This window comes from Apodemus sylvaticus, chromosome 2 (assembly GCF_947179515.1).
Source record: "Apodemus sylvaticus chromosome 2, mApoSyl1.1, whole genome shotgun sequence".
Taxonomy (NCBI): domain Eukaryota; kingdom Metazoa; phylum Chordata; class Mammalia; order Rodentia; family Muridae; genus Apodemus; species Apodemus sylvaticus.
The window spans coordinates 117973236-117992527 of record NC_067473.1 but is presented as its reverse complement, the minus strand read 5'-3'; the positions used below and the strand labels follow the sequence as shown (position 1 = coordinate 117992527).

At 43.2% G+C, this 19292-nt stretch overlaps 1 protein-coding gene across 5 annotated transcripts in view; it reads left to right on the top strand.

Annotated features, from left to right (window-relative positions):
* Aplf (aprataxin and PNKP like factor) overlaps positions 1 to 19079 on the top strand; it is a 42953-nt gene extending 23874 nt beyond the window's left edge. For 3 of the 5 annotated variants that reach the window (XM_052174257.1, XM_052174254.1, XM_052174258.1), the window contains exons 8-10: positions 3950 to 4075; positions 8858 to 8904; positions 17395 to 19077. In XM_052174257.1, coding sequence (XP_052030217.1) covers positions 3950 to 4075; positions 8858 to 8904; positions 17395 to 17576 — 355 coding nt within the window. In that variant the 3' untranslated portion in view covers positions 17577 to 19077. Of the gene's footprint in view, positions 1 to 3949; positions 4076 to 8857; positions 8905 to 17394 lie in introns of all 5 variants that reach the window. The other 2 variants (XM_052174256.1, XM_052174255.1) reach the window with 2 other exon arrangements.
* The last annotated feature ends 213 nt before the right edge of the window (positions 19080 to 19292 follow it).

The window sequence follows — 19292 nt, the reverse complement described above, 5'->3', positions numbered from 1 at the left end:
AAATGTTTTATGTGTAGACACGCTGACTAATGCAAGGGCCTGAATACTGGGGAATCACACAGACCTAAATGCCTGCCTACTTAGTATCTTAATTTTAAAAGATGCTTTTGGAAATAATTATTGTACTCATCTACTAAGGTAATTTTAGATTGTGTTTAGACATTGTATTGTATTTAATTATCACCTTCACACTTTTCTATAAGAGAGAAATTTTTCTACTTTGAAAATTAGGAAAATGGGATTTTTATGATATTCATTGATATGATTTATGATATGATATTTCATGCATTCAAATCAGAATCTTAGTTTGAGAGTGTGGCGTGGCCTATAAGGTTCATGGCGGCATGTGCTAGTTGGTCTGTTTCTGTTGTTTGCCATCCTGCCTGCCAAGCTGTGTCTGTGCTGTGCACCTGGTGCTGTATGCTGTACATGTGTGCATTGGTGCTGTACATGTATGTGTGCAGAGTCTGTACTCATGTGTGTAGTGCTGTACATGTGTGCATTGGTGCTGTACATGTGTGTAGTGCTATACATGTGTGTGCGTAGTGCTGTACCCATGTGTGCCCAGTGTCTGTACATGTGTGTGCACAGTGCTGTACATGTGTGTGCAGTGCCTATACACAAGTGTGCACAGTGTCTGTTCACCATGGATTCTGTTCATTTCTCACTCTTGTTCTCTTTAAAACACATTGTCATTTTAGCATTAGAGTAGCTATAGTTTTCACTTTCAACAGTTTTGAGTTTTAGACTTATACATGATATTGTCTGAGAATGTCCTTACGCCTAGAATATAATGTAAGAATCTACAGCAGGTTATAAGCCATCTCTTACTTTGAATTTTGAAAGATACTGCTTTGTGTGTGCATTACTTGACTGACATAGCCATACCGGAACACCACAGACTGCGCTTCGCTCAGAGACCTGTCTTCCCTCCCTCCTGGACGTTAGAAATGCTGGATCCCAGAGTTCACAGGCCTGGCTTCTCTTCTGGCCAGTGTTGAGGGTGGCTGCCTCCTCTGTGCCCTTTCTCTGCCGGCTTCCTTCCTCCGGTGTCTCTTCCTCACCTATGAAGATGCCAGGCCCTGTGTTGGGGCTTCAGCATTACGACTTTACTGAGCCTTAATTGTCTATCTTGGAGGTACATTGGAGATTAGCACTTCCAACACAGGAGTTTTGAGGGGACACAAATTCAATGAATAGCAGGTTCAACCCTGTCTTTCCTTTTGTTAAAAGGGGTAAATGTTTTATCAGATAAAAATTTATTTACCTATACTTTATAATGATATATGAGTTTTAATCACTCTTAGCTTTTGGCAGAAATTAATTTTTCATAGTTTTGAAATAAAGAATGCCTGAAATTAGTTTAAATCAAAATGTTTGCATTTGTAACAAAGATAAGAAGTAACTTTCATTGAAATGCTTATATTTATAAATAAGGGGGGAGAATGGCATTTTGAATTTGAGATACACTCACATACCCACACACATACATATCTATGAAATCATTACAAAAATTTACCTGTTCTTCAGCCTTGGTGTTACTGCTGTAAACTCTCCCTTCTATCAGATGGATAGTATTCCAAGTCTCTATGTTTTCCAAATTTACATTCTTCTTTATTTTGTGTTTTAATTTAAACAATTAATATACAAATGGGTTTTATTATATTATTTGCATATATTTTATTATAATTTAGTAATTAATTATAATTTATCCCCTCTGATGTCCTGTATGCTCCTTTTTGTTTTCTGAGACAAGGTCTTCCTGTATATGGTATAGGTCTGACTGTCCTGGAACTTGCTGTGTAGGCCAGACTAGCCTCAAACTCACAGAAATCCTCCTGCCTCTGACTCGGAGTCCTGGGCTTAAAGGCGTGCACCATCATGCCTAGTTCTCCAAGCTCTTCTTACCCTTTCTCTAACTTCCCGAATAACCATTTCTGCTCTCATCTCACGGCCACTACCTAGGTCACCCTCACTCTTTCCCTTCTCCTTGAAGATCCAGCTTCAATGTCTTTATAGTTTAATGGCCCATAACTCCCGCCCACCCTGGCCCAGCTCCCTAGTATGGGTTCACATCTGAGAAAAGTGTAATATTTGTCCCTCTCTGCCTGGCTCATTTCACATAACATGATGATTTTCAGTTCCCTCCATTTTCCTGAAAATGTTATAATATTTACAATGTGATTCTCATAAGTATGCAGTAGAGTTCCCTAGAGACCACAGAACATTATTGTTGTTAATGATCAAACACAGAAACAAGGAGAAAAAGCCAGCTGCTTTTTCTTAAGCATGCATTACATCCTCATGAATTTTATATTGGCACTAAAGAGTATATAAGGGCCAGTGGGATGACTCAGTGGCTATGCTAGATAATTCATTTCATCGTCATTATCATCATCGTTGTCATCATCATCATCATTATCATCAATTTTGTCAACTTGACACAAGCAGGAGTCATCTGAGAGGAGGGAACCTCAATTGAAAAATAATATCTCCATGAGGTTGGGCCGTGGGTAAGACTGTGGAATTTTCTTCCTTGATTGGTGTGTGATGGCCCACCACATTTTGGACAGTGTCAACCCTGGGCAGGTGGTCTTGAGTTGTATAAAAAAGCAGGCTGAGCAAGCCTTGAAGAGTGAGCAAGCCAGTAAGCAGCATTGCTGCCCTGACTTCTGTGATGAAGTGTGACCTCCTTAGGTTGTGAGTGGAGCACACCCATTTATCCTCAAGTTAACTTTTGGTCATGTTTTATCACAGCAATAGAAATCAAACTAAGACAATGGGTAAAGGCACTTCCTCCAAGCCTTGTGACCTGAGTTGGGTCCCTAAAACACACATAGTCCATCCAGAGAAGGAGTGAACTCCTCCCTCCAGCTAAATAGATAAATGCAAAGACGAGTTTTAAAGATGTTAAGGTGTTATTTATAATATGTGAAAAGACATTTTCACTGTCATTTTAAATAAATACTTTTCTTATTTCTCATTTTAAATTTATGCAGGGTAATTTTCCCACATAAACAGAAGGAACTCAAATTCTAATAATAAAATTTAAGAACATAAGAGAAGCTGGAACCAAAGAGTTTGAAAAATGTTTTTAGAAGACAGGATAGTTTTACTTTGTATAGTCAAAAGAGTTTAAAGATCAGAAAACATGGGGCCTTTCTAGAATGCTGGTAATGTCTTTATCTTAGCATAGGATGCAGAATCTTTAAAGGCTGTAGATGCTTCTGTTTGTTGTATACCTACATGAACAATATAATGCTTACTATCGACCTTTTATCCATGTCACTGGTCCTGTGACACCAAGAGTCCTGTGCTGACTCATTGTTCCTGCCCAAGAGGGGAGGGACCTGGGGAAACGAAGCCCACAAATGAGGTGGACCAAAGTCTCTGCAGTAAGCAGCTTCACTCAGAACGCCAGACAGTTTATACTGTGAGGGTTAAGACAGATCACTGCAGTAAAGCTCTCGTGAGTTCAGGTTGAAGACAATTACGAGAACTGGTTGCACACGGTGAAAACAAGTTTTTCCATGGAGGCGTGTAAAGGATATTTTAATCATTCAATTGACTGGCAGCAGCAAGCAATAATGAGTAAATTGAAATAAACTCACTCTTATCTGCTACACCTGGGAGAGCAAAGAAACATCTTCCAAAACAGTTCTGTGTTTTGAATCAACTGAAGTCACAAGACTTTGTTTTCTTGGAGTGTATGGTCTCACCAGCACCCAGAATTCTCTTCATGCGACTTTGTTCCTAGACAGTTTTCCAACAACAGATGTCAAGTTGGTGGACAGCATGGCAAGGGGATGTTACCTGTGTTTGCGTCATCAACGTGGGCATTTGTTTTCCTTCTTGAATGACCAGATACTGGCTGGCTTCACCCCACAGCGGAGACACACCCATCGCTTCCTATTGTTTTCCTCTGACAGTCTGTTTATTGTCCTCACAGGAAGAATCCTCTCCATTTTCAACACTTCAGCCACCCTGGTGATAGTGATTATGGCGATGCACAAGTCCCAGGTGAAGGTGTGACTGGTGACAGGCCCGAGTGTCCCTATGGGGCTTCTTGTTACAGGTAAGGAGGCTGAGCCGTGGGCCGCACCTCTCCCAGATGGCCTGACAGGAGCCCCCATCTCGAGCCTGCAGCATAGTTTTCATTAATGTAGAACACAAATTTTCTCTCATGTAATTCTAAATTGTTATTAATCTTATAGGTACCTGAAGTTTTTCTGTATTTCTGTCTAAAGCTCAATCAGGTTAATTTATAAGGCATCCCAATCATGCTTATGAAGACTCTGGCTATGATATGGAAGTCTATCGGGGATGTTATCTGTTTCTGTCTGCTTCCTCAGCATCTACTAGTCCACTCTTCTTGCCAACACCCAGCACTCAGGCACAGCTGAAGAACACAGGAGCCTTCCCTTTGCTGTCCACACTGTCGCCTCCTTCTCAGGCTGAGTAGACCTCTCGCCTCCCCACCCAGGCAGCAAGCATGTTGCATGGACAGAAAGGGTTCTTGGTGTCTTGGAACCTTGTTTATTAGGTGAATGAATCTGAACTTAACCAAAGTACAAAATAAAGAAATCCCAGACCTAAAGAGCTCTAATGCAGGCAGCGATTTTGTTAGGTAATTTTGAGTACAGATTACAGACTGAATCTGCTGGCTACCGTAAAGTTGATGCAGATGGCTTGTCTTTATTGAGCATAGCGGACACTTAAGCGTGTACTCTGCAAATGCTACAAGCTAGTTTCTGTGGCGATATGATTATGTATTATGGTGTTTTTAAGATTTTCCACATCCTTACTGATTTTATTCTGTTGTTTTTGTTACTAGAAAAGAATTTTTAAATCTCTTAATTTGTATGTTTGTCTTTTTTTACTTAATCCGGTCAGGTTTTTCTAGTCTCAAAAACTAAAGAAACTCACTGGAAAAGCCATAGAAATGGAAATTTAAACCAGAGCCTCTTCTGTGATATTTAGGTGCTTTTCAAAGCTGCTGTGAGTGGAGTTATTTTTCCAGTTTCATGTTTTGCAAGTTCACTTTTGGTGTGTGGAAAAGGTGCTCTTCTGATGGTGATTTTTATGGCTTGCTGCTTTGCTGAAACTTTCCGTTGTAAGGTGGAGTTGTAGGGTCTCTTAAGGAGAGGGCCACGTCACCGGCACAGAGGGATAGTTTGATTTCTTCCTCCCCTATTTGTATGCCTTTTCTTTCTTTCTCTTGCCTTACTACTCTGAGATTTCACACATAATGAATAAGAGTTGGGAGTGAACAGCCTTTCTTGTGTCTGACTTTGGTTTTTCCTCAGTCAGCATGATGTTATTTTTGGGTCATGGTAGACTCAATACTGAGTGGATTTCATAACCAGACCTGGGTCTTGGAGCCTGCACAGCAGGCAGGTGCTGGGAAAGCTGTCTTCCTGGCATGGCACCTGATTATTCCCCAGTGATTGGAGGCTGGGGGCGGGCCATTGAAGGTTTCCTATTTGAATTTGTAACTTTGAAAGTCATGGGGCCATGTGCTGTCCTGTGCCCAGGAACCCACTAGAAGAATCAGTACTGAACCACTGGGTGTCGACCTACAGCATTGGCCAAGCTACCAGGGAGGGAGGATGAGTTCAGACTGCAGATAGCTCTGTGAAGATGACCAGGTCTTAGAGGAAACGGAAGCTCCTTTCCACCAGAGGCATCAGGTAGAGAGGCCCTCTGAGTCCCAGGAGGTGGGAGGGTGGGTGGGAAGAGGAGACTAGGTGCAGGAGAGACAGTGGAGCGGCAGTGCTGGTCACTGCCTCCTGCCTCATGACACTGCATCTCCATCCTCCCGCTGAAAGTTACAGCCCCGGCCATCTCAGCCTGCCATCCTTTAGCTGCCTGTTGTGGGATTTTACTGCTGTGAGCAGACACCATGACCAGGGCAACTCTTATGAAGGACAGCATTTAGTTGGGTTGGCTTACAGGTTCAGATGTTCAGTCCAGTATCATCAAGGCAGGAACATGGCAGCATCTAGGCAGAGATGGTGCTGGAGAAGGACTTGAGAGCTCTACATCTTGTTCTGAAGAGAAACAGGAAGGAGAGAGATTGACATCCTCAGGCAGCTAGGAGGAAGTGCTCAAAGCCTACACCACAGTGACACACTTCCTCCAACAAGGCCACACCTCCAAGTAGTGGTACTAGTGGTACTCCCTGGACCAAGCATATTTAAACCACCATATTCTATTACCTGGCCCCCATAGGCTTGTTCAAACATGAGTCTATGGGGGCCATACCTAAACATAGCATAATGCAAAATATATTTAATCCAGCTTCCAAAGTCCCCATAGTCTATAGCAGTCTCAGCATTCAAAGTCTTTTCTGAGATTCATTCAGTCACTTAACTATGATCCCTATAAGGCCAAAATCAAAAGGCAGATCACATACCTTAAATATCACAGGATATACATTACCATTATAAAATGTTATAGTGAGTAAATACTGGGACAAACAAGACCAAAACTCAGCTGGAAAACTCCAAACTCTGCATCTCTATGTCTGATGTCAAAGCTCTCAGGGCCCCACTCACAGTGACACACTTCCTCCAACAAGGCCACACCTTCAAGTAGTGCCGCCCGGTGGGCCAAGCATATTCAAACCACCACACTGCCCTTGGGTCAGTTCTTTTTCTTGCTTTTAAAGCCAAATATTTAGTTACTTGAAATTTCTAAATCAGACTTTTGAGGGACACCCCAGTAATAAACAGCTAAGATCATGTTTAACTTTTCAATAATCTTAACTATCAATAAAGGAAAAATGCCAAAAAAAAAGACTGCTTGAAACAAACACATTTATAGGGAAAAACACTAAGTTTCAAGTTGTCCATGTAGAAGATAGTACTCACCAGCTGGGGTTGCAGTTCAGTGGTTAGATACTTGTCTGGCATGCTCAAGTCCCTGGGTTTGAGCCACAGCACTTCTAGAGAGAAGGAAGGAGGCAGGGAGGGGAGGACAGAGGAGAAGAGGGGACATGAATATTTGTCAGTGGCCTATTCTTCCATTTTTGTAGGTTTGGAATTTTTAAAATAACTAACAAAAGTCCTCAGGTGCCCAGCATTAGTTTCTAGAGTGAAGATGGGTGTCTGGTGTTTATGCCCTGCTGTGTTCTCCCCCTGCCCCCCCTTCTACCTTCCCTTCTCCCCTCCCCTTCCCCTCACCCCGCCCCATGCCTACACTGGCTGACCTTTTACCAAGGACTGGTTTTATAAGTCAGGAACTTGCACCAGCCTGCTCACTAGGGAAGGCATTGCTGAAGCTTTCCCGTTCGCAGCTCCCTGAAGCACATTGTCAGTTGTTCATTTTTCTTAAGCTTAAGTTTCTTATGGAGCAGGAGGTCAGACTTGGGTTAATTACCGCCGCCCCCCACTCCAGTCTTGTGCAGATGCTCCGTTCCGGTCTTCCGCACCTGTTGAGTCATGGCCTAATTAACTGCACACTTGCACTCCTGCACTGCTCGATGCTCACCCACAGGAAAAGTTAGGAAGAAAGATACCAGGAAGAAGTGCCAGATAACTGTCATGGGGCTGGCCAGCAGCAAGCAGTCTGACTGACCTGCTAAGGACAGAGCCTCCCACCCATCAAGCTGCAGCCTCAGGGGAATGTGATGTGGGCTCTGTGGGGCCTCAGACTGGGAGACTGAAGCTTACCTTGTAGGAAGTGTTTGGCGGGGTTCTGATGGGATCGTTGGTCTTTACTCTCTTTCAGTAGTAATGTTCCCAGCAGAGCCTTTGCTTTCCTGGAGAATCTGTAGAGGATGTTTGATGGTGTGAGTTTTTAAAATCAAATTTAAATTGCTCTTGAGTAGGCAGGGAGATCTATTGTGCTTTTTTTTTTTTTTAACTTTGTGTTGTTCAATATACTAGTCAAATTACCTATAATTTAACTAAATTAACCAAAAATCAAATACATTCAAAATCCAGTTTCTAAGTTCCAGTGTCCACATGTGGTCGCTGCCTAATATGCTGGATAGCACACAGAGAGATGATACAGAGATTTTAGGGATTTCGGTTACTGTGACTCTTAAAATTAGCATTAAACTCTGTCAAGAAAATGGGTCTGTCATTACAGCTTACATGCAATGACATTGTATTTTATAAATCTCATTACTCTATAATAACTTCCTATTGCCTGGAATAAAGAAAATTCCTGGAACAAATACAAAATATTAGGTAATGCTAAAACCCAGGAAACAATTATTTATAAATCAGATGGTTCCACATAATTAGAAATTATTTGCTTTACTCAGTAATGTCAGAGGCACAGAAGAGAAAAACATAATACTTTAAAAGTATAATTTTATCATGGAACATTTTAACAAAGTATACACAGTCTTAGCTGATAAAAAAAAGAAAAGATGCTTTTACACTGGTGCTGTAATTTATAAATGGAAGCTTTAATCATCTGATAATTATGAAGCTCTTAAATCCAGTTCATTAATTTGTCTGCTCTCTCTATATACTGTCATTTCTTGAGTTCACAAGCATTAAACCCTGGCACGGGACGCACACTCAGTAAATACTGTAAGGAGAAGGCAAATACTACTGGGCAGAGGAGCACATGCCTGCCATCCCAGCAGCTGAAGAGCAGGAGGGCTGGGTGTCCCAGGGAAGCCTGGTGTATGTAGTAAGAACCATTATAGATGGTAGGTGGTGGTGAAGAAAGAAAGAAAGAAAGGAAAGAAGGGAGGGGGGCAGGGAATGGAGGGACAAATCCTTTCCTGAGATGTCTTGGGCCTGACTGTATTTGCAGCATACCGAGCGCGCTACTTACTGTCATAGCTTTCCAGTTCTTGGAGAACACTATCCTATTTTTGCTTCCTTTTCTTTTTCAGGAAGAACCCCCAGCACAAGATGGAATATAGGCACAGTGCACTTCCGGGTAAGTACTTCAGTCAACCCAAAAGAAACCTTTGAGTAATCCTCCCATTAAACTGGGTATTTCAAAAATATTGTTGATTTTGTGAGTGATTGTTGCTGACTTAAATTACTTCTCCTAGATTATTTTTAATGATTTCTTAGTTGATTCTTATTTTGTTAAAGACTTATTTTATGTATGTGAGTACATTGTCACTGTCTCAGACACACCAGAAAAGGTCATTAGATCCCATGACAGGTGGTTGTGAGCCACCATGTGGTTGCTGGGAATTGAACGCAGGACCTCTGGAAGAGCAGTCAGTGTGCTTAACTGCTGAAACATCTCTCTAACTCCCCCTGCCCCTTTTTTAAAAAATGAACTTTTGGAAGCTGAGTATGATAGCTCATAACTGGAATCCCAACTCTTGGGAGACCGGGGCAGGAGACTGCCTCAAGTCTGAGGCTAGCCTGGGCAGTACCCCAGTTTCCTGTGCCAAGTAAATGAAAGGATTATAAGCTTCCATATAACAAATGCTTTCCCCAGTTGTAGCCCAGCAGCATCTGTGTCTCCCTTCTCTGTCTGGCATCTCATTTTCAAGTACCAGAGGACAAAGCATCAAACTGGCCTAGCAATGGTGGAAGCACACTGACTTCCTCCGGAAGCCTGAGGCCGGGCCTGGGTCTGGACAGTGCTTTTGGGTTGGCAGTGTTCCCATTTCCTTTCATCATTCTGTCTCAGAGGGCAATTCCTTCTCAAGGCGTTTTCTCTCAACTATAGGGATCTTACACCCTTATTAGACAGTGTGATCAGTGTTGACATCTGAGGAAAGAATGAATAACTTCGATTCATGATCCTTAAAGGAAAGAATGGATTCCCTCCTTCAACTCAACTAGACCCCGTGAGCCCTTCTTCCCCGTGAGCCAGTCACCATAAGGGTCATTGTTCTGAACCAGTGCGTGAACCTTCTTCTCCAGGACCACCAGGCCTGTGGGCATCCCTATGAGAGTGCAAACCTTTTAGCTACCCAGTTGGCCTTTGTTTTGCCTTTTTGAATGTTTTAAGAATTTTCCTCTCAATAAGTCTCAGCCTCTTTGTGTCGTGTATATGAGTTCAGCAAATGATAGCGTTGCCTGTGAGGAGAGACAGAGCATGTGCCAGCAGGACTATGCTCTCTAGTTCCTATACCTACATATGTGGCCAGCTTGTGACAGCGATGCAGATGACCTCTGAGAAATCCATGGACTATTTCTTTAGCGTGTTAGTCCTCCAGACATAAGTGGACCCTTTGTGTGGCTGGCAGGGTCTAGAGATTGTTATTTGACAAAATTTCTTTACATGGCTGCATTCGATGATTTTCCAGTAATAATATAATAGTATTTTATTAACTGTATTTTATTGGCAATATATGTGTCAATATATTGTCCCATACTCTTTACCCAAAAAGCTGTCAATATGTACCATAAAGCATAGTTTAAAATTTCTGAATAGTCTTTTCGAAGTTTGCTGGAATTCCAGCCTAGTGTTTTCTAAATGAAGAATATACTTTAGAACAGTTGTCTTAGTCAGGGTTTCTATTCCTGCACAAACATCATGACCAAGAAGCAAGATGGGGAGGAAAGGGTTTATTCAGCTTACAGTTCCAAATTGCTGTTTATCACCAAAAGAAGTCAGGCCTGGAACTCAAGCAGGTCAGGAAGCAGGAGCTGATACAGAGGCCATGAAGGAATGTTTCTTACTGACTTGCTTCCCCTGGCTTGCTCAGCCTGCTCTCTTATAGAGCCCAGGACCACCACCCCAGGGATGGTACCACCCACAAGGGGCCCTTCCCCATTGATCACTAACTGAGAAAATGCCCCACAGCCAGATCTCATAGAGGCACTTTTCCAACTGAAACTCCTTTCTCTGTGATAACTCAGCCTGTGTCAAGTTGACACACAAAACCAGCCAAGTACAACAGTGAACTTAATTTTTTTTTTATTTTTGGGATTTTAATATAATTGCAACATTCAACACTGTACATGTAAAGGAAATCTTTTTGTACCGTAAAGCCATGCTTCCTTATTAGCAACAAAAAGCATATACATTTAGATCACTGTCTCACCAGTCAATATCTGTGTCTTCAAAGATAGCAAATTGAAAAGTCCCTAAGTAATTCATAAGCTTTACCAACTGTTACTGTATTTATTCTACTTTCTTATTGTTGCTATTAATCTGTTTCTGTGCCTGATTACAAATGAAGCTTTATCCTAGGGGTGAGAGAGGGAGGGAGGGAGGAAGAAAGAGAGAGACAGACAGACAGACAGACAGAGAGAAAAACACACAGAGAGAGTATATGTATGTGTGAATGAATATGTGAGTGTGTATGTGCATGTGTGTGAGTGTGTGAGTGTGTGTGTGTGAAGGGGAGTGCACACTGGTGTCAGACTTCCAGTGGAGATCCTAGAACACAGCTGTAGGGAGGGAGCATGTCTGTGGACTCGGGAATTGTGTAAAACGTGTGCGGATGCAATCAGAACATTTTTGTCTTCTCTAAACTGGTCTGAATACTGTAAATGTTAGATTAAACATAAGGGTCTCACATTTCCTAATTCAGAGATGTCTAATACATAAATCTGATAGTTATTTTTCTCCCAAATGTTTAAAGTTCATCATTATCCAGGTCTTAATCTCATATATATGTAGATTAATTTCTTCAGTGTAGCGTAGCATCAGCACTAAAGCAACCACACTAGATCCTAGACGTTTAATTTCTCATTTAGCCCTCCCAAAGTGATGCATCCAGAGTTTTCCTACTTGTTGCAGCCAAGGGTCACAGAGCCCATGCACTGCTCTGCTGCCATCTGCCATGTTTCTTCTTTGTCAGCGAACATGAGCTCTTACCAGCTTCCCACACGTCAGTGCCAGAGCTTTGACACAGGTGGTGAATGCAAGAGAAGTAAGTGCCGGAAAAGTTTTGTCATAAACTTCGTTAGCTGTCTCACCTCACACCTGACTTTTTGGAGTGGTTCTTCCAAGCCTCTTCCTAGGTGGTATCACCCCTCTAGGGGACTGATGCTGTTATAAGAACTCAGTGATTACTGAGAACTGCTTTAAAGCTTCTAAACTTGTGTAGTGGGGTGCACATGTTGAAATGCCCCCCCCATTCCCCAAGAAACTGTACCCCAAGAGATCTAGAAAGAAAGCAGTTAAAAAAGAACAACAAGGCTTATCTGAGATTCAAGCTGCTACTTAGATGGGAAAAGCAGGAAGAGCAGAGGAGCACGGGCTGCTGGGAGCCTGATGCAGTGGGAGCACGGGCTGCCGGGAGCCTGATGCAGTGGGAGCATGGGCTGCCGGGAGCCTGATGCAGTGGGAGCACGGGCTGCCGGGAGCCTGATGCAGTGGGAGCATGGGCTGCCGGGAGCCTGATGCAGTGGGAGCACGGGCTGCCGGGAGCCTGATGCAGTGGGAGCACGGGCTGCCGGGAGCCTGATGCAGTGGGAGCATGGGCTGCCGGGAGCCTGATGCAGTGGGAGCACGGGCTGCCGGGAGCCTGATGCAGTGGGAGCACGGGCTGCCTATGGGGAGCCTGATGCAGTGGGAGCACGGGCTGCCTATTGGGAGCCTGATGCAGTGGCGAGAAAGGGCAATATAAATTTACAAGCTACTTTTCTAGATGTAGAGAACTACTACCAGCATGATACATTAACAAAACAAAACACCAAACTAGTCTTTTGTTTTAAAGTGAAACATTAAAAATATTATTATAGAAAAAGGAAAATAAACCTGGAGAATTAAGCTATTAATCTGCTGTGAAGCATGTGTAGCAGCAATTTGGAAAGATTCTCCTGGGAAACTCACCCAAGGTTCTGTGCTAGGCAAGAACTCTGCTGCTGAGCTGTGTCCCTAGCCCTAGGATTGTCATTTCTACATGACAGCTTCCTCTGCAGCAAGAGAAGGCCAGCATGGCCATGTCTAACCCTGGCTGGTGAATAGTAGGAGGGGTTGAACTTGAGTTTTGTTACTTTTCTGAAAGGAGTTTTCACCACTGTGACAGGTTGGTCCTTTCTGTTTGCTTGTAAAGACAAATGACAGCTTATTTCTCCTGTTCTGTCTTCACGTAGTCGGTCTACACAGGCAGTCCGTTTCACAGTTCACTACACTAATTGGTAGAGATGTCGAAGAAGACTATTTTGGCTTTAAAATGAACATTCTAGAGTTACATTTGATCTTTGAGATAACTATTTCATAGATTTTCTTTGTTGAATTCCATTAGATAAGGTGGCCCCCAGGATTGTCCTGGTTAGTTTTATTGTCTGCTTGACACAAACTAGAGTCCCCAGGGAAGAGGAAACCACAATTGAGAAATCACTGGAATCCGACTGTCCTGCCGCATGCTTGTGGGGCATTTTCTTGCTTGCTGGGTGATGTAGCAGGGTTTGTCTGCTGTGTGCAATCCCACTGTGTGTTAACATCCCTCGCCATGTGGGGCTGGCTGTGTAACAAAGCTGGCTGAGTGTGAACCAGAAAGCCAGCCCGGAAACAGCCTTCCCCAGCTCCTGTGTCCACCTGAGCTCCTGCCCCGACTTCACCCAGAGATGGACTGTGAGCTGTAAAATGAAATAAACCCTTTCCCCACTAAGTTGCTTCTGGTCATGGGGTTCATCACAGCAATAGAAGGCAAATCGGGCAATCTTCATTGGCTTAAAACCCAGAAATCTGTACTTGTTATAATTACTTACTGTTTCTCACAAACCACACTGGTTTTAGGGAGAAGCAGAATGAATGGCCATCCATAAGACGCAGAATAACTAGCAGTAAGAGACCTATACGCATTCTTGGAGAAATCTGTGAAAGAAAATGAATAACTTCTGTTATTCATTTTCAGACAGCAGTTCTGTTCTGAATAGCATGTACAGCGAGGCTTCTCATCTTGTCCCCAGCTGCTCTCCAGAGTTTCTTTGCATATAAACATCAGTTTTTATAGCAGAGACAACTCATTCCTAGGTTATATGTTAAGTTTCAACACCTCTGTGACCCAGTTAAGCTGAAAGACAGAAACAGACATTTCTAAAAATACCTTCAGAAACCACCGACAATGGGGGACAAAGAATGGCAACTCCACGCTGTGACGTTTGCATTATTTAATACTTAAACTTGTTAATTAAGTCTACTGTAAGAGAGTATTAATTTGTCCCACAAAGATTGTCACTTGTCTGATCTGCAAGATAGCTCAGCAGATAAAGTGCTTGCTACCAGGTCTGATTGGAGGTGGTGGTGGAGAGGGAGAAACAAGGTCCACAGATTGCCCTTTGACCCTCCAGCCTTCTCATGAGCACCCAACTGCCTGCCCTCTCTCTCTTCTCCTTCTCTCTCCCCTCTCTCCCTTTTCCTTTCCTCTATTCCTCCCTCCCTCCCCCTCCTCTGTCTCTGTCTCTCTGTCTCTTTCTCTGTCTCTCTCTCTCACACACACACATCAGATGAATAACAGCATTTAAAGCCTTGTTAACACATGTCTAGCAGGTCTGTGACCTAAGCACTCTAGAGACTGAAGCAGAAGTATCACAATTTTGAGGCCATCCTGGGCTACCCAGCAAAACCCTGTCTCTGTCTCCAAAAGTGGAAATGAAGTATCCATGGGGCATTGTTAACAGACAAGAGTGAACTTCAGCAGTCATCTCCCTAGTAACGCAGTGATATTTCTTTATTCAGAAATCAGTGCAGTACCATGCTTGGGGATTTACCATCACCAGACTCTAGGCTTCCTATTAAAGAAGCACAAATAATATGAATGTAAAATGTAAAGAAGAAAAAAAAATAAGATTCTTGTGATGAATAGGACTCAGTACCTCAGTACAGCTGAAATAAAGCCCTGTGCTTGTGGAGGTTCACAATGGTAAATAGCATATGTCTGAATGGTTACATGGTGTTTTATGCTTATAGCACTAACAAAGAAGGAGAAGAAAAGTTAGTCTGGGTAAGAAAATATAATATAATGGCTGGGATACTGGGGCTGGAGGAAGCCACCCTTCCCATAGTTCAGTAAAAGCAGCACTCTGAGGCTTTGACTTTGGAGCACAGGCCTGCCACATGGAGAAAACCAAGTGAGTTCAAACACCTGCCTGTACTTAGACTGTGCCAGGGCCACAACAGGTGTAGAACTGAACAAACAGAGTAGCACACCTGTGACTTAGCACTCACACAGCAGAGGAAGGCAAGGTTAGGCCAGCCTGGGGTACATCGTGAGACCTTGCTGTAGGTGAGAAAGAGGAGAGAGAAAGCACTCAGTGGGATCATACCATAGGGACAAGTACACAAAAATGACTTTAAGTCTTCCAGAGTGAGATCCACAGCTGTTGGGGTTGTTCTAGGCTCTCAGAGGAAAGGTGGCTAGAGGGAACAGTCGGAGGCTCTAAGAGCATTGTGCATCCAGGAAGGAGATGATAGCGTTGAGTTAGCGCAGTGTGGGTCAGGGAGCACTGATGATACTTGGGAGGTAGAGCCCAGCAGATTATTCCAGATATTAGAGTCAGTTTTCAGAGAGCGAGAGAATCAAAATGATTCCAGCTGATAGGTTGGAGAGTACAGGAGTTGTGTATCCAAGACTGTGGACAAGATAAGTAGGTTTGAGGGAGGGGACTCGAGAGTTGTGCCCTGGGAGCAATAGTTTCCAGAGCCTCTTAGTCACCTGAGTGGATATGGTATTTGGGAAGCCATATGATCGAATCTAGAATTCGTGGCATTTGATCAGGGCTTAGACATACACAGGAAATAATATTAAAGGAATAATATTGGGAAATAATATTAAATAGAATCATTAAGAAAATAATTAGAGACAGGGCTCCAACTTGAAATGCAGGTGGTCTAAAAATGAGAACATGGTGAGTTGAGATGCCCAGCACAGAGACAGGCGAGGTGTCAGGGTCTTGCCTTAATGTCTATTTGTCTTGTGGATCCTTAAGATGCCTTCTGGATCTGAAGGACGCCAGTTTGTTGAGGTAGCAGCAGCATATTAAATGCTAGTGCATAGTGAATGCTAGTGCATAGTGAATGCTAGTGCATAGTGAATGCTAGTGCATAGTGAATTCTAGTGCATAGTGAATGCTAGTGCATAGTGAATGCTAGTGCATAGTGAATGCTAGTGCATAGTGAATGCTCATTTGTGTCCATGTCTCACAAAGCATGCGAGAGAGGAGCATGCACGAGGGTGGAGGCTGCTTTCCTTCTCGCTTACTCCGTCCCTCAATTTCAAGCTACTTTGACACCTAAGCTACTTTATAAATGCATTTGCCATAAAAAAAATGAGGATGGGTTAAGTTCAGCTGAACACAAAGCATTCTTCAAACTGTTCCATAGGAGATCTGTCTACAGGTGAGTGGACCACAGTGCCTCCCTCATGGAGGGGGTGTGCACTTCCCCTTTATGAGACGTGTGTGTATTATTATGTAATCTTTTTAGCTTTGAATGCTAAGACATTTAGATTATTTGTGTTCAATGTATAATAAGTATTTTAAAATTGAAATTGACATTTATATATTCTAACTTTTAAAATTATTATCTTTTACTTTTATTTGTATGATATTATTACATTATCATTAATATGAACTACCTTAAATCCTTTATGAAATGAGCTGAGATATTGAAAAAATGTAAACACATTGGGCTGTAGCAATGAATGCATATACATATTACTTGGGCATTCATTTAAGCTATTAAATTTAGCTATTTAAGCTACTACATGTGAATATTATATAAAACAACAGAAATGTGCACAAAAGTATAGGTGTTAATACTTTTTAAAATCCAGTTAAAATATTTAAAGTACTATTTTTAAAACACCAAAGAGATTATAGAGTAGTAAGGAATTAACAGGCACTAGGGAAGTTGAGCAGGCAGAGAAGCCCTAAGCCATCTTCCCCAGAAAGTGTGGTGCACCCTCAGAGAACAGTGTCTGTACTTGGACAGATCAGTCTGAGATGGGAAGGATCAGAAAGAACAAAGGTGGGGGGTCTGGCAGGAAGCCCTTTCCTACAGCAGTTTGGGGTCGGGTCAGAGTAAAGTTAGATGGGACCTGGAACAATCTGGAGAGAATGCAGGCCTGCCGGGGCTTTCCAGACGTGATGACTCATACCCCGGGCACCTGCTGCTGGGGATTGCCCTGCCACTGAGATTTCCAGCAAAGCTTCCAGATTTGTTCCTAAACTCGGTTTCCAAGCATCTGCTTACAGGTGTCACATGCAGTGGCCAAGTCAGTGGGATGTGAGAATGACCCTCTCGGGAGGGACTGAGCAGAGATGAGATGAAGTGTTTTCTCCCACTGGGAAGACCAGTCAGCAGGGCCTCAGTGTGGAGAGTTAGGACAGTAAGAAACAAACCACTTTAGTGTCTGTTCTAAAAACTTACAGTACTAAGCTCTATATTAATAAATTCTTGCTGCAGATAGATATTCTAAAAGAGACATCCCTAGCCCAGGCTGAGTAGTGATTGCTGTGTCATTTGTTAATATTTTGTTTTTTTTTTTTTTAATTTTTTTAGCCAGAGTTGCTCTGGATGAGGATGACAATGATGTCGGGCAACCCAGTGACAATGATGAGGACGAGGAAGACTATGAGCCGACAGATGAAGATTCTGATTGGCAACCAGGAAAGGATGATGAGAAGGAAGATGTGGATGAGCTTTTGAAAGAAGCCAAAAGGTTTATGAGAAGGAGAAAGTAGCCTTTCTGCAATGGGCTACACTCACGTTTGCTTTTTCTCTGTGGGAAACATAATTATTTTCCTCCTTTAGTAGTTCTTTGCACTCGAGATATTGAAACACCAGCCTTCAGTGAAGTAGGTGGAATGTATGTTACTGCCTATTTTGGTGCCTATCTAATGCATCCTTCAGTGGAAGCAGGTAAAGAGGTTGGGCAGACTGATATTTTGCATACATTTTACACACTGCTCATAAGAAGCCATAGATTGTACAAACCTTTGATCTTTTGCCCAGAGGTTTTTATAGTGTACCCTGCGAGCTTAGCCAGGCGAGTCCAGAACAGCGGGAGAGCACAGCCCCAACTGCTGCTGAAAGAGTCCCTCACAAAGCTAGACTTGACAGCCAGCAGTGTGCTGTGCCTCGAATGTATTAGATGTGGCTTTGTGATTTCATTTACAGCTTTTGTTCTTTGAGTCCTGGGGAAACTATTAACAAATAGAAAATGACCCTGTTAACCTACAGGGCGGTGGTGCTCACCTGCCAGGCGATGGTTTTTGCGTATCCACGACTATGTATATATATTTGTGAGAGTATAAAGACGACCACAGAGCCAGCCCTTCAGTTGCTCTCGCATTGTGCCCTGCCGGATTCCTTTGCTTGCACTGTGCACCTTTACACTGAGGATGCAGAGAAGCGTCTAGCCACAGTCTTCTCAGAGGGTGAGAGGCTGAGTCCTCTGCCGTGGAGAGGGTTCTGGCCTCTGAGGAAGCCTCTGCACCAAGGAAAGGAGCATCTCTGGTTTTAGGCGGCTTACACTTCTCACTCTGAGCAGTGTGTGCAGACTGGGGTGCCTCAGATCATGAAGCAGCAAGCCAGAAGTTCGTTGTCATTCTTTACTTGAGAGGAAATAAAATGCATATCTTAGAACAAAAGGTGTCACATGGTTTCTTAGTATTTATGAGTCTCTCCATATAATTGTACAATGTTAAAGTTTACTTAATCTGAAGAAAAACAAAATAAATATTTCTCTATTATCAGTTACTGTGGTTTATTTGCAAACTTGTTTTCCCTTCTGTATCAAGTTCTCTAGAAGAACAGAAGTGATAGGTTGTATGCTACAGGGATTTATTAGATTAGCTGATGTGGGAAGGCTGGGTACTCCATATGGCCGTGAAGAGGCAAGAGAACTAGCCTCTGCCCAGTTCACGAGGCTGGGTGAAGTGTCAGCAGTGCCAGCTGGCATGGCAGCCTAGCCAGTTCCAGAGAGCGGCTGGTCCTTGTTGCACATTGGAAAGCCAAAGAAAGATTCCATATGGTGGCCTGGGAGACCTGGACAGAGGCAGAAGGGCTGACATGGTCACCGGCAGGCAGGGAAGGTATGCAACAGAAACAGCACAGCTTCCCCATGGCTTTAGATCTGCACCTCTGGGTGGCAACCCCCCCTCGGGGAGGGTCTCCTCCCCTCCCCCAACTAATCCTTCTGGGAAGCAACCTCCAGCCCTGCCCAGGGCACATGTTTTAGCTAACTCCAGATCCAGTCAAGTGACAAACCAAGATTAGCACTCAACTCCTCCTGCTGTCTCTGTCACAGTGTGATCCTTGAAAACATGTGGGGAAAAGCTACACGTGATCAGAGCTTATTTGTGTAAGATGTCTAAAATGGGCAAATGTTTGGCGACAGAGGTGGTTAGGGGTCTTGGGAGGTGGGTAGGGAGGTGTCTGCTGCGTATGAAGTTACT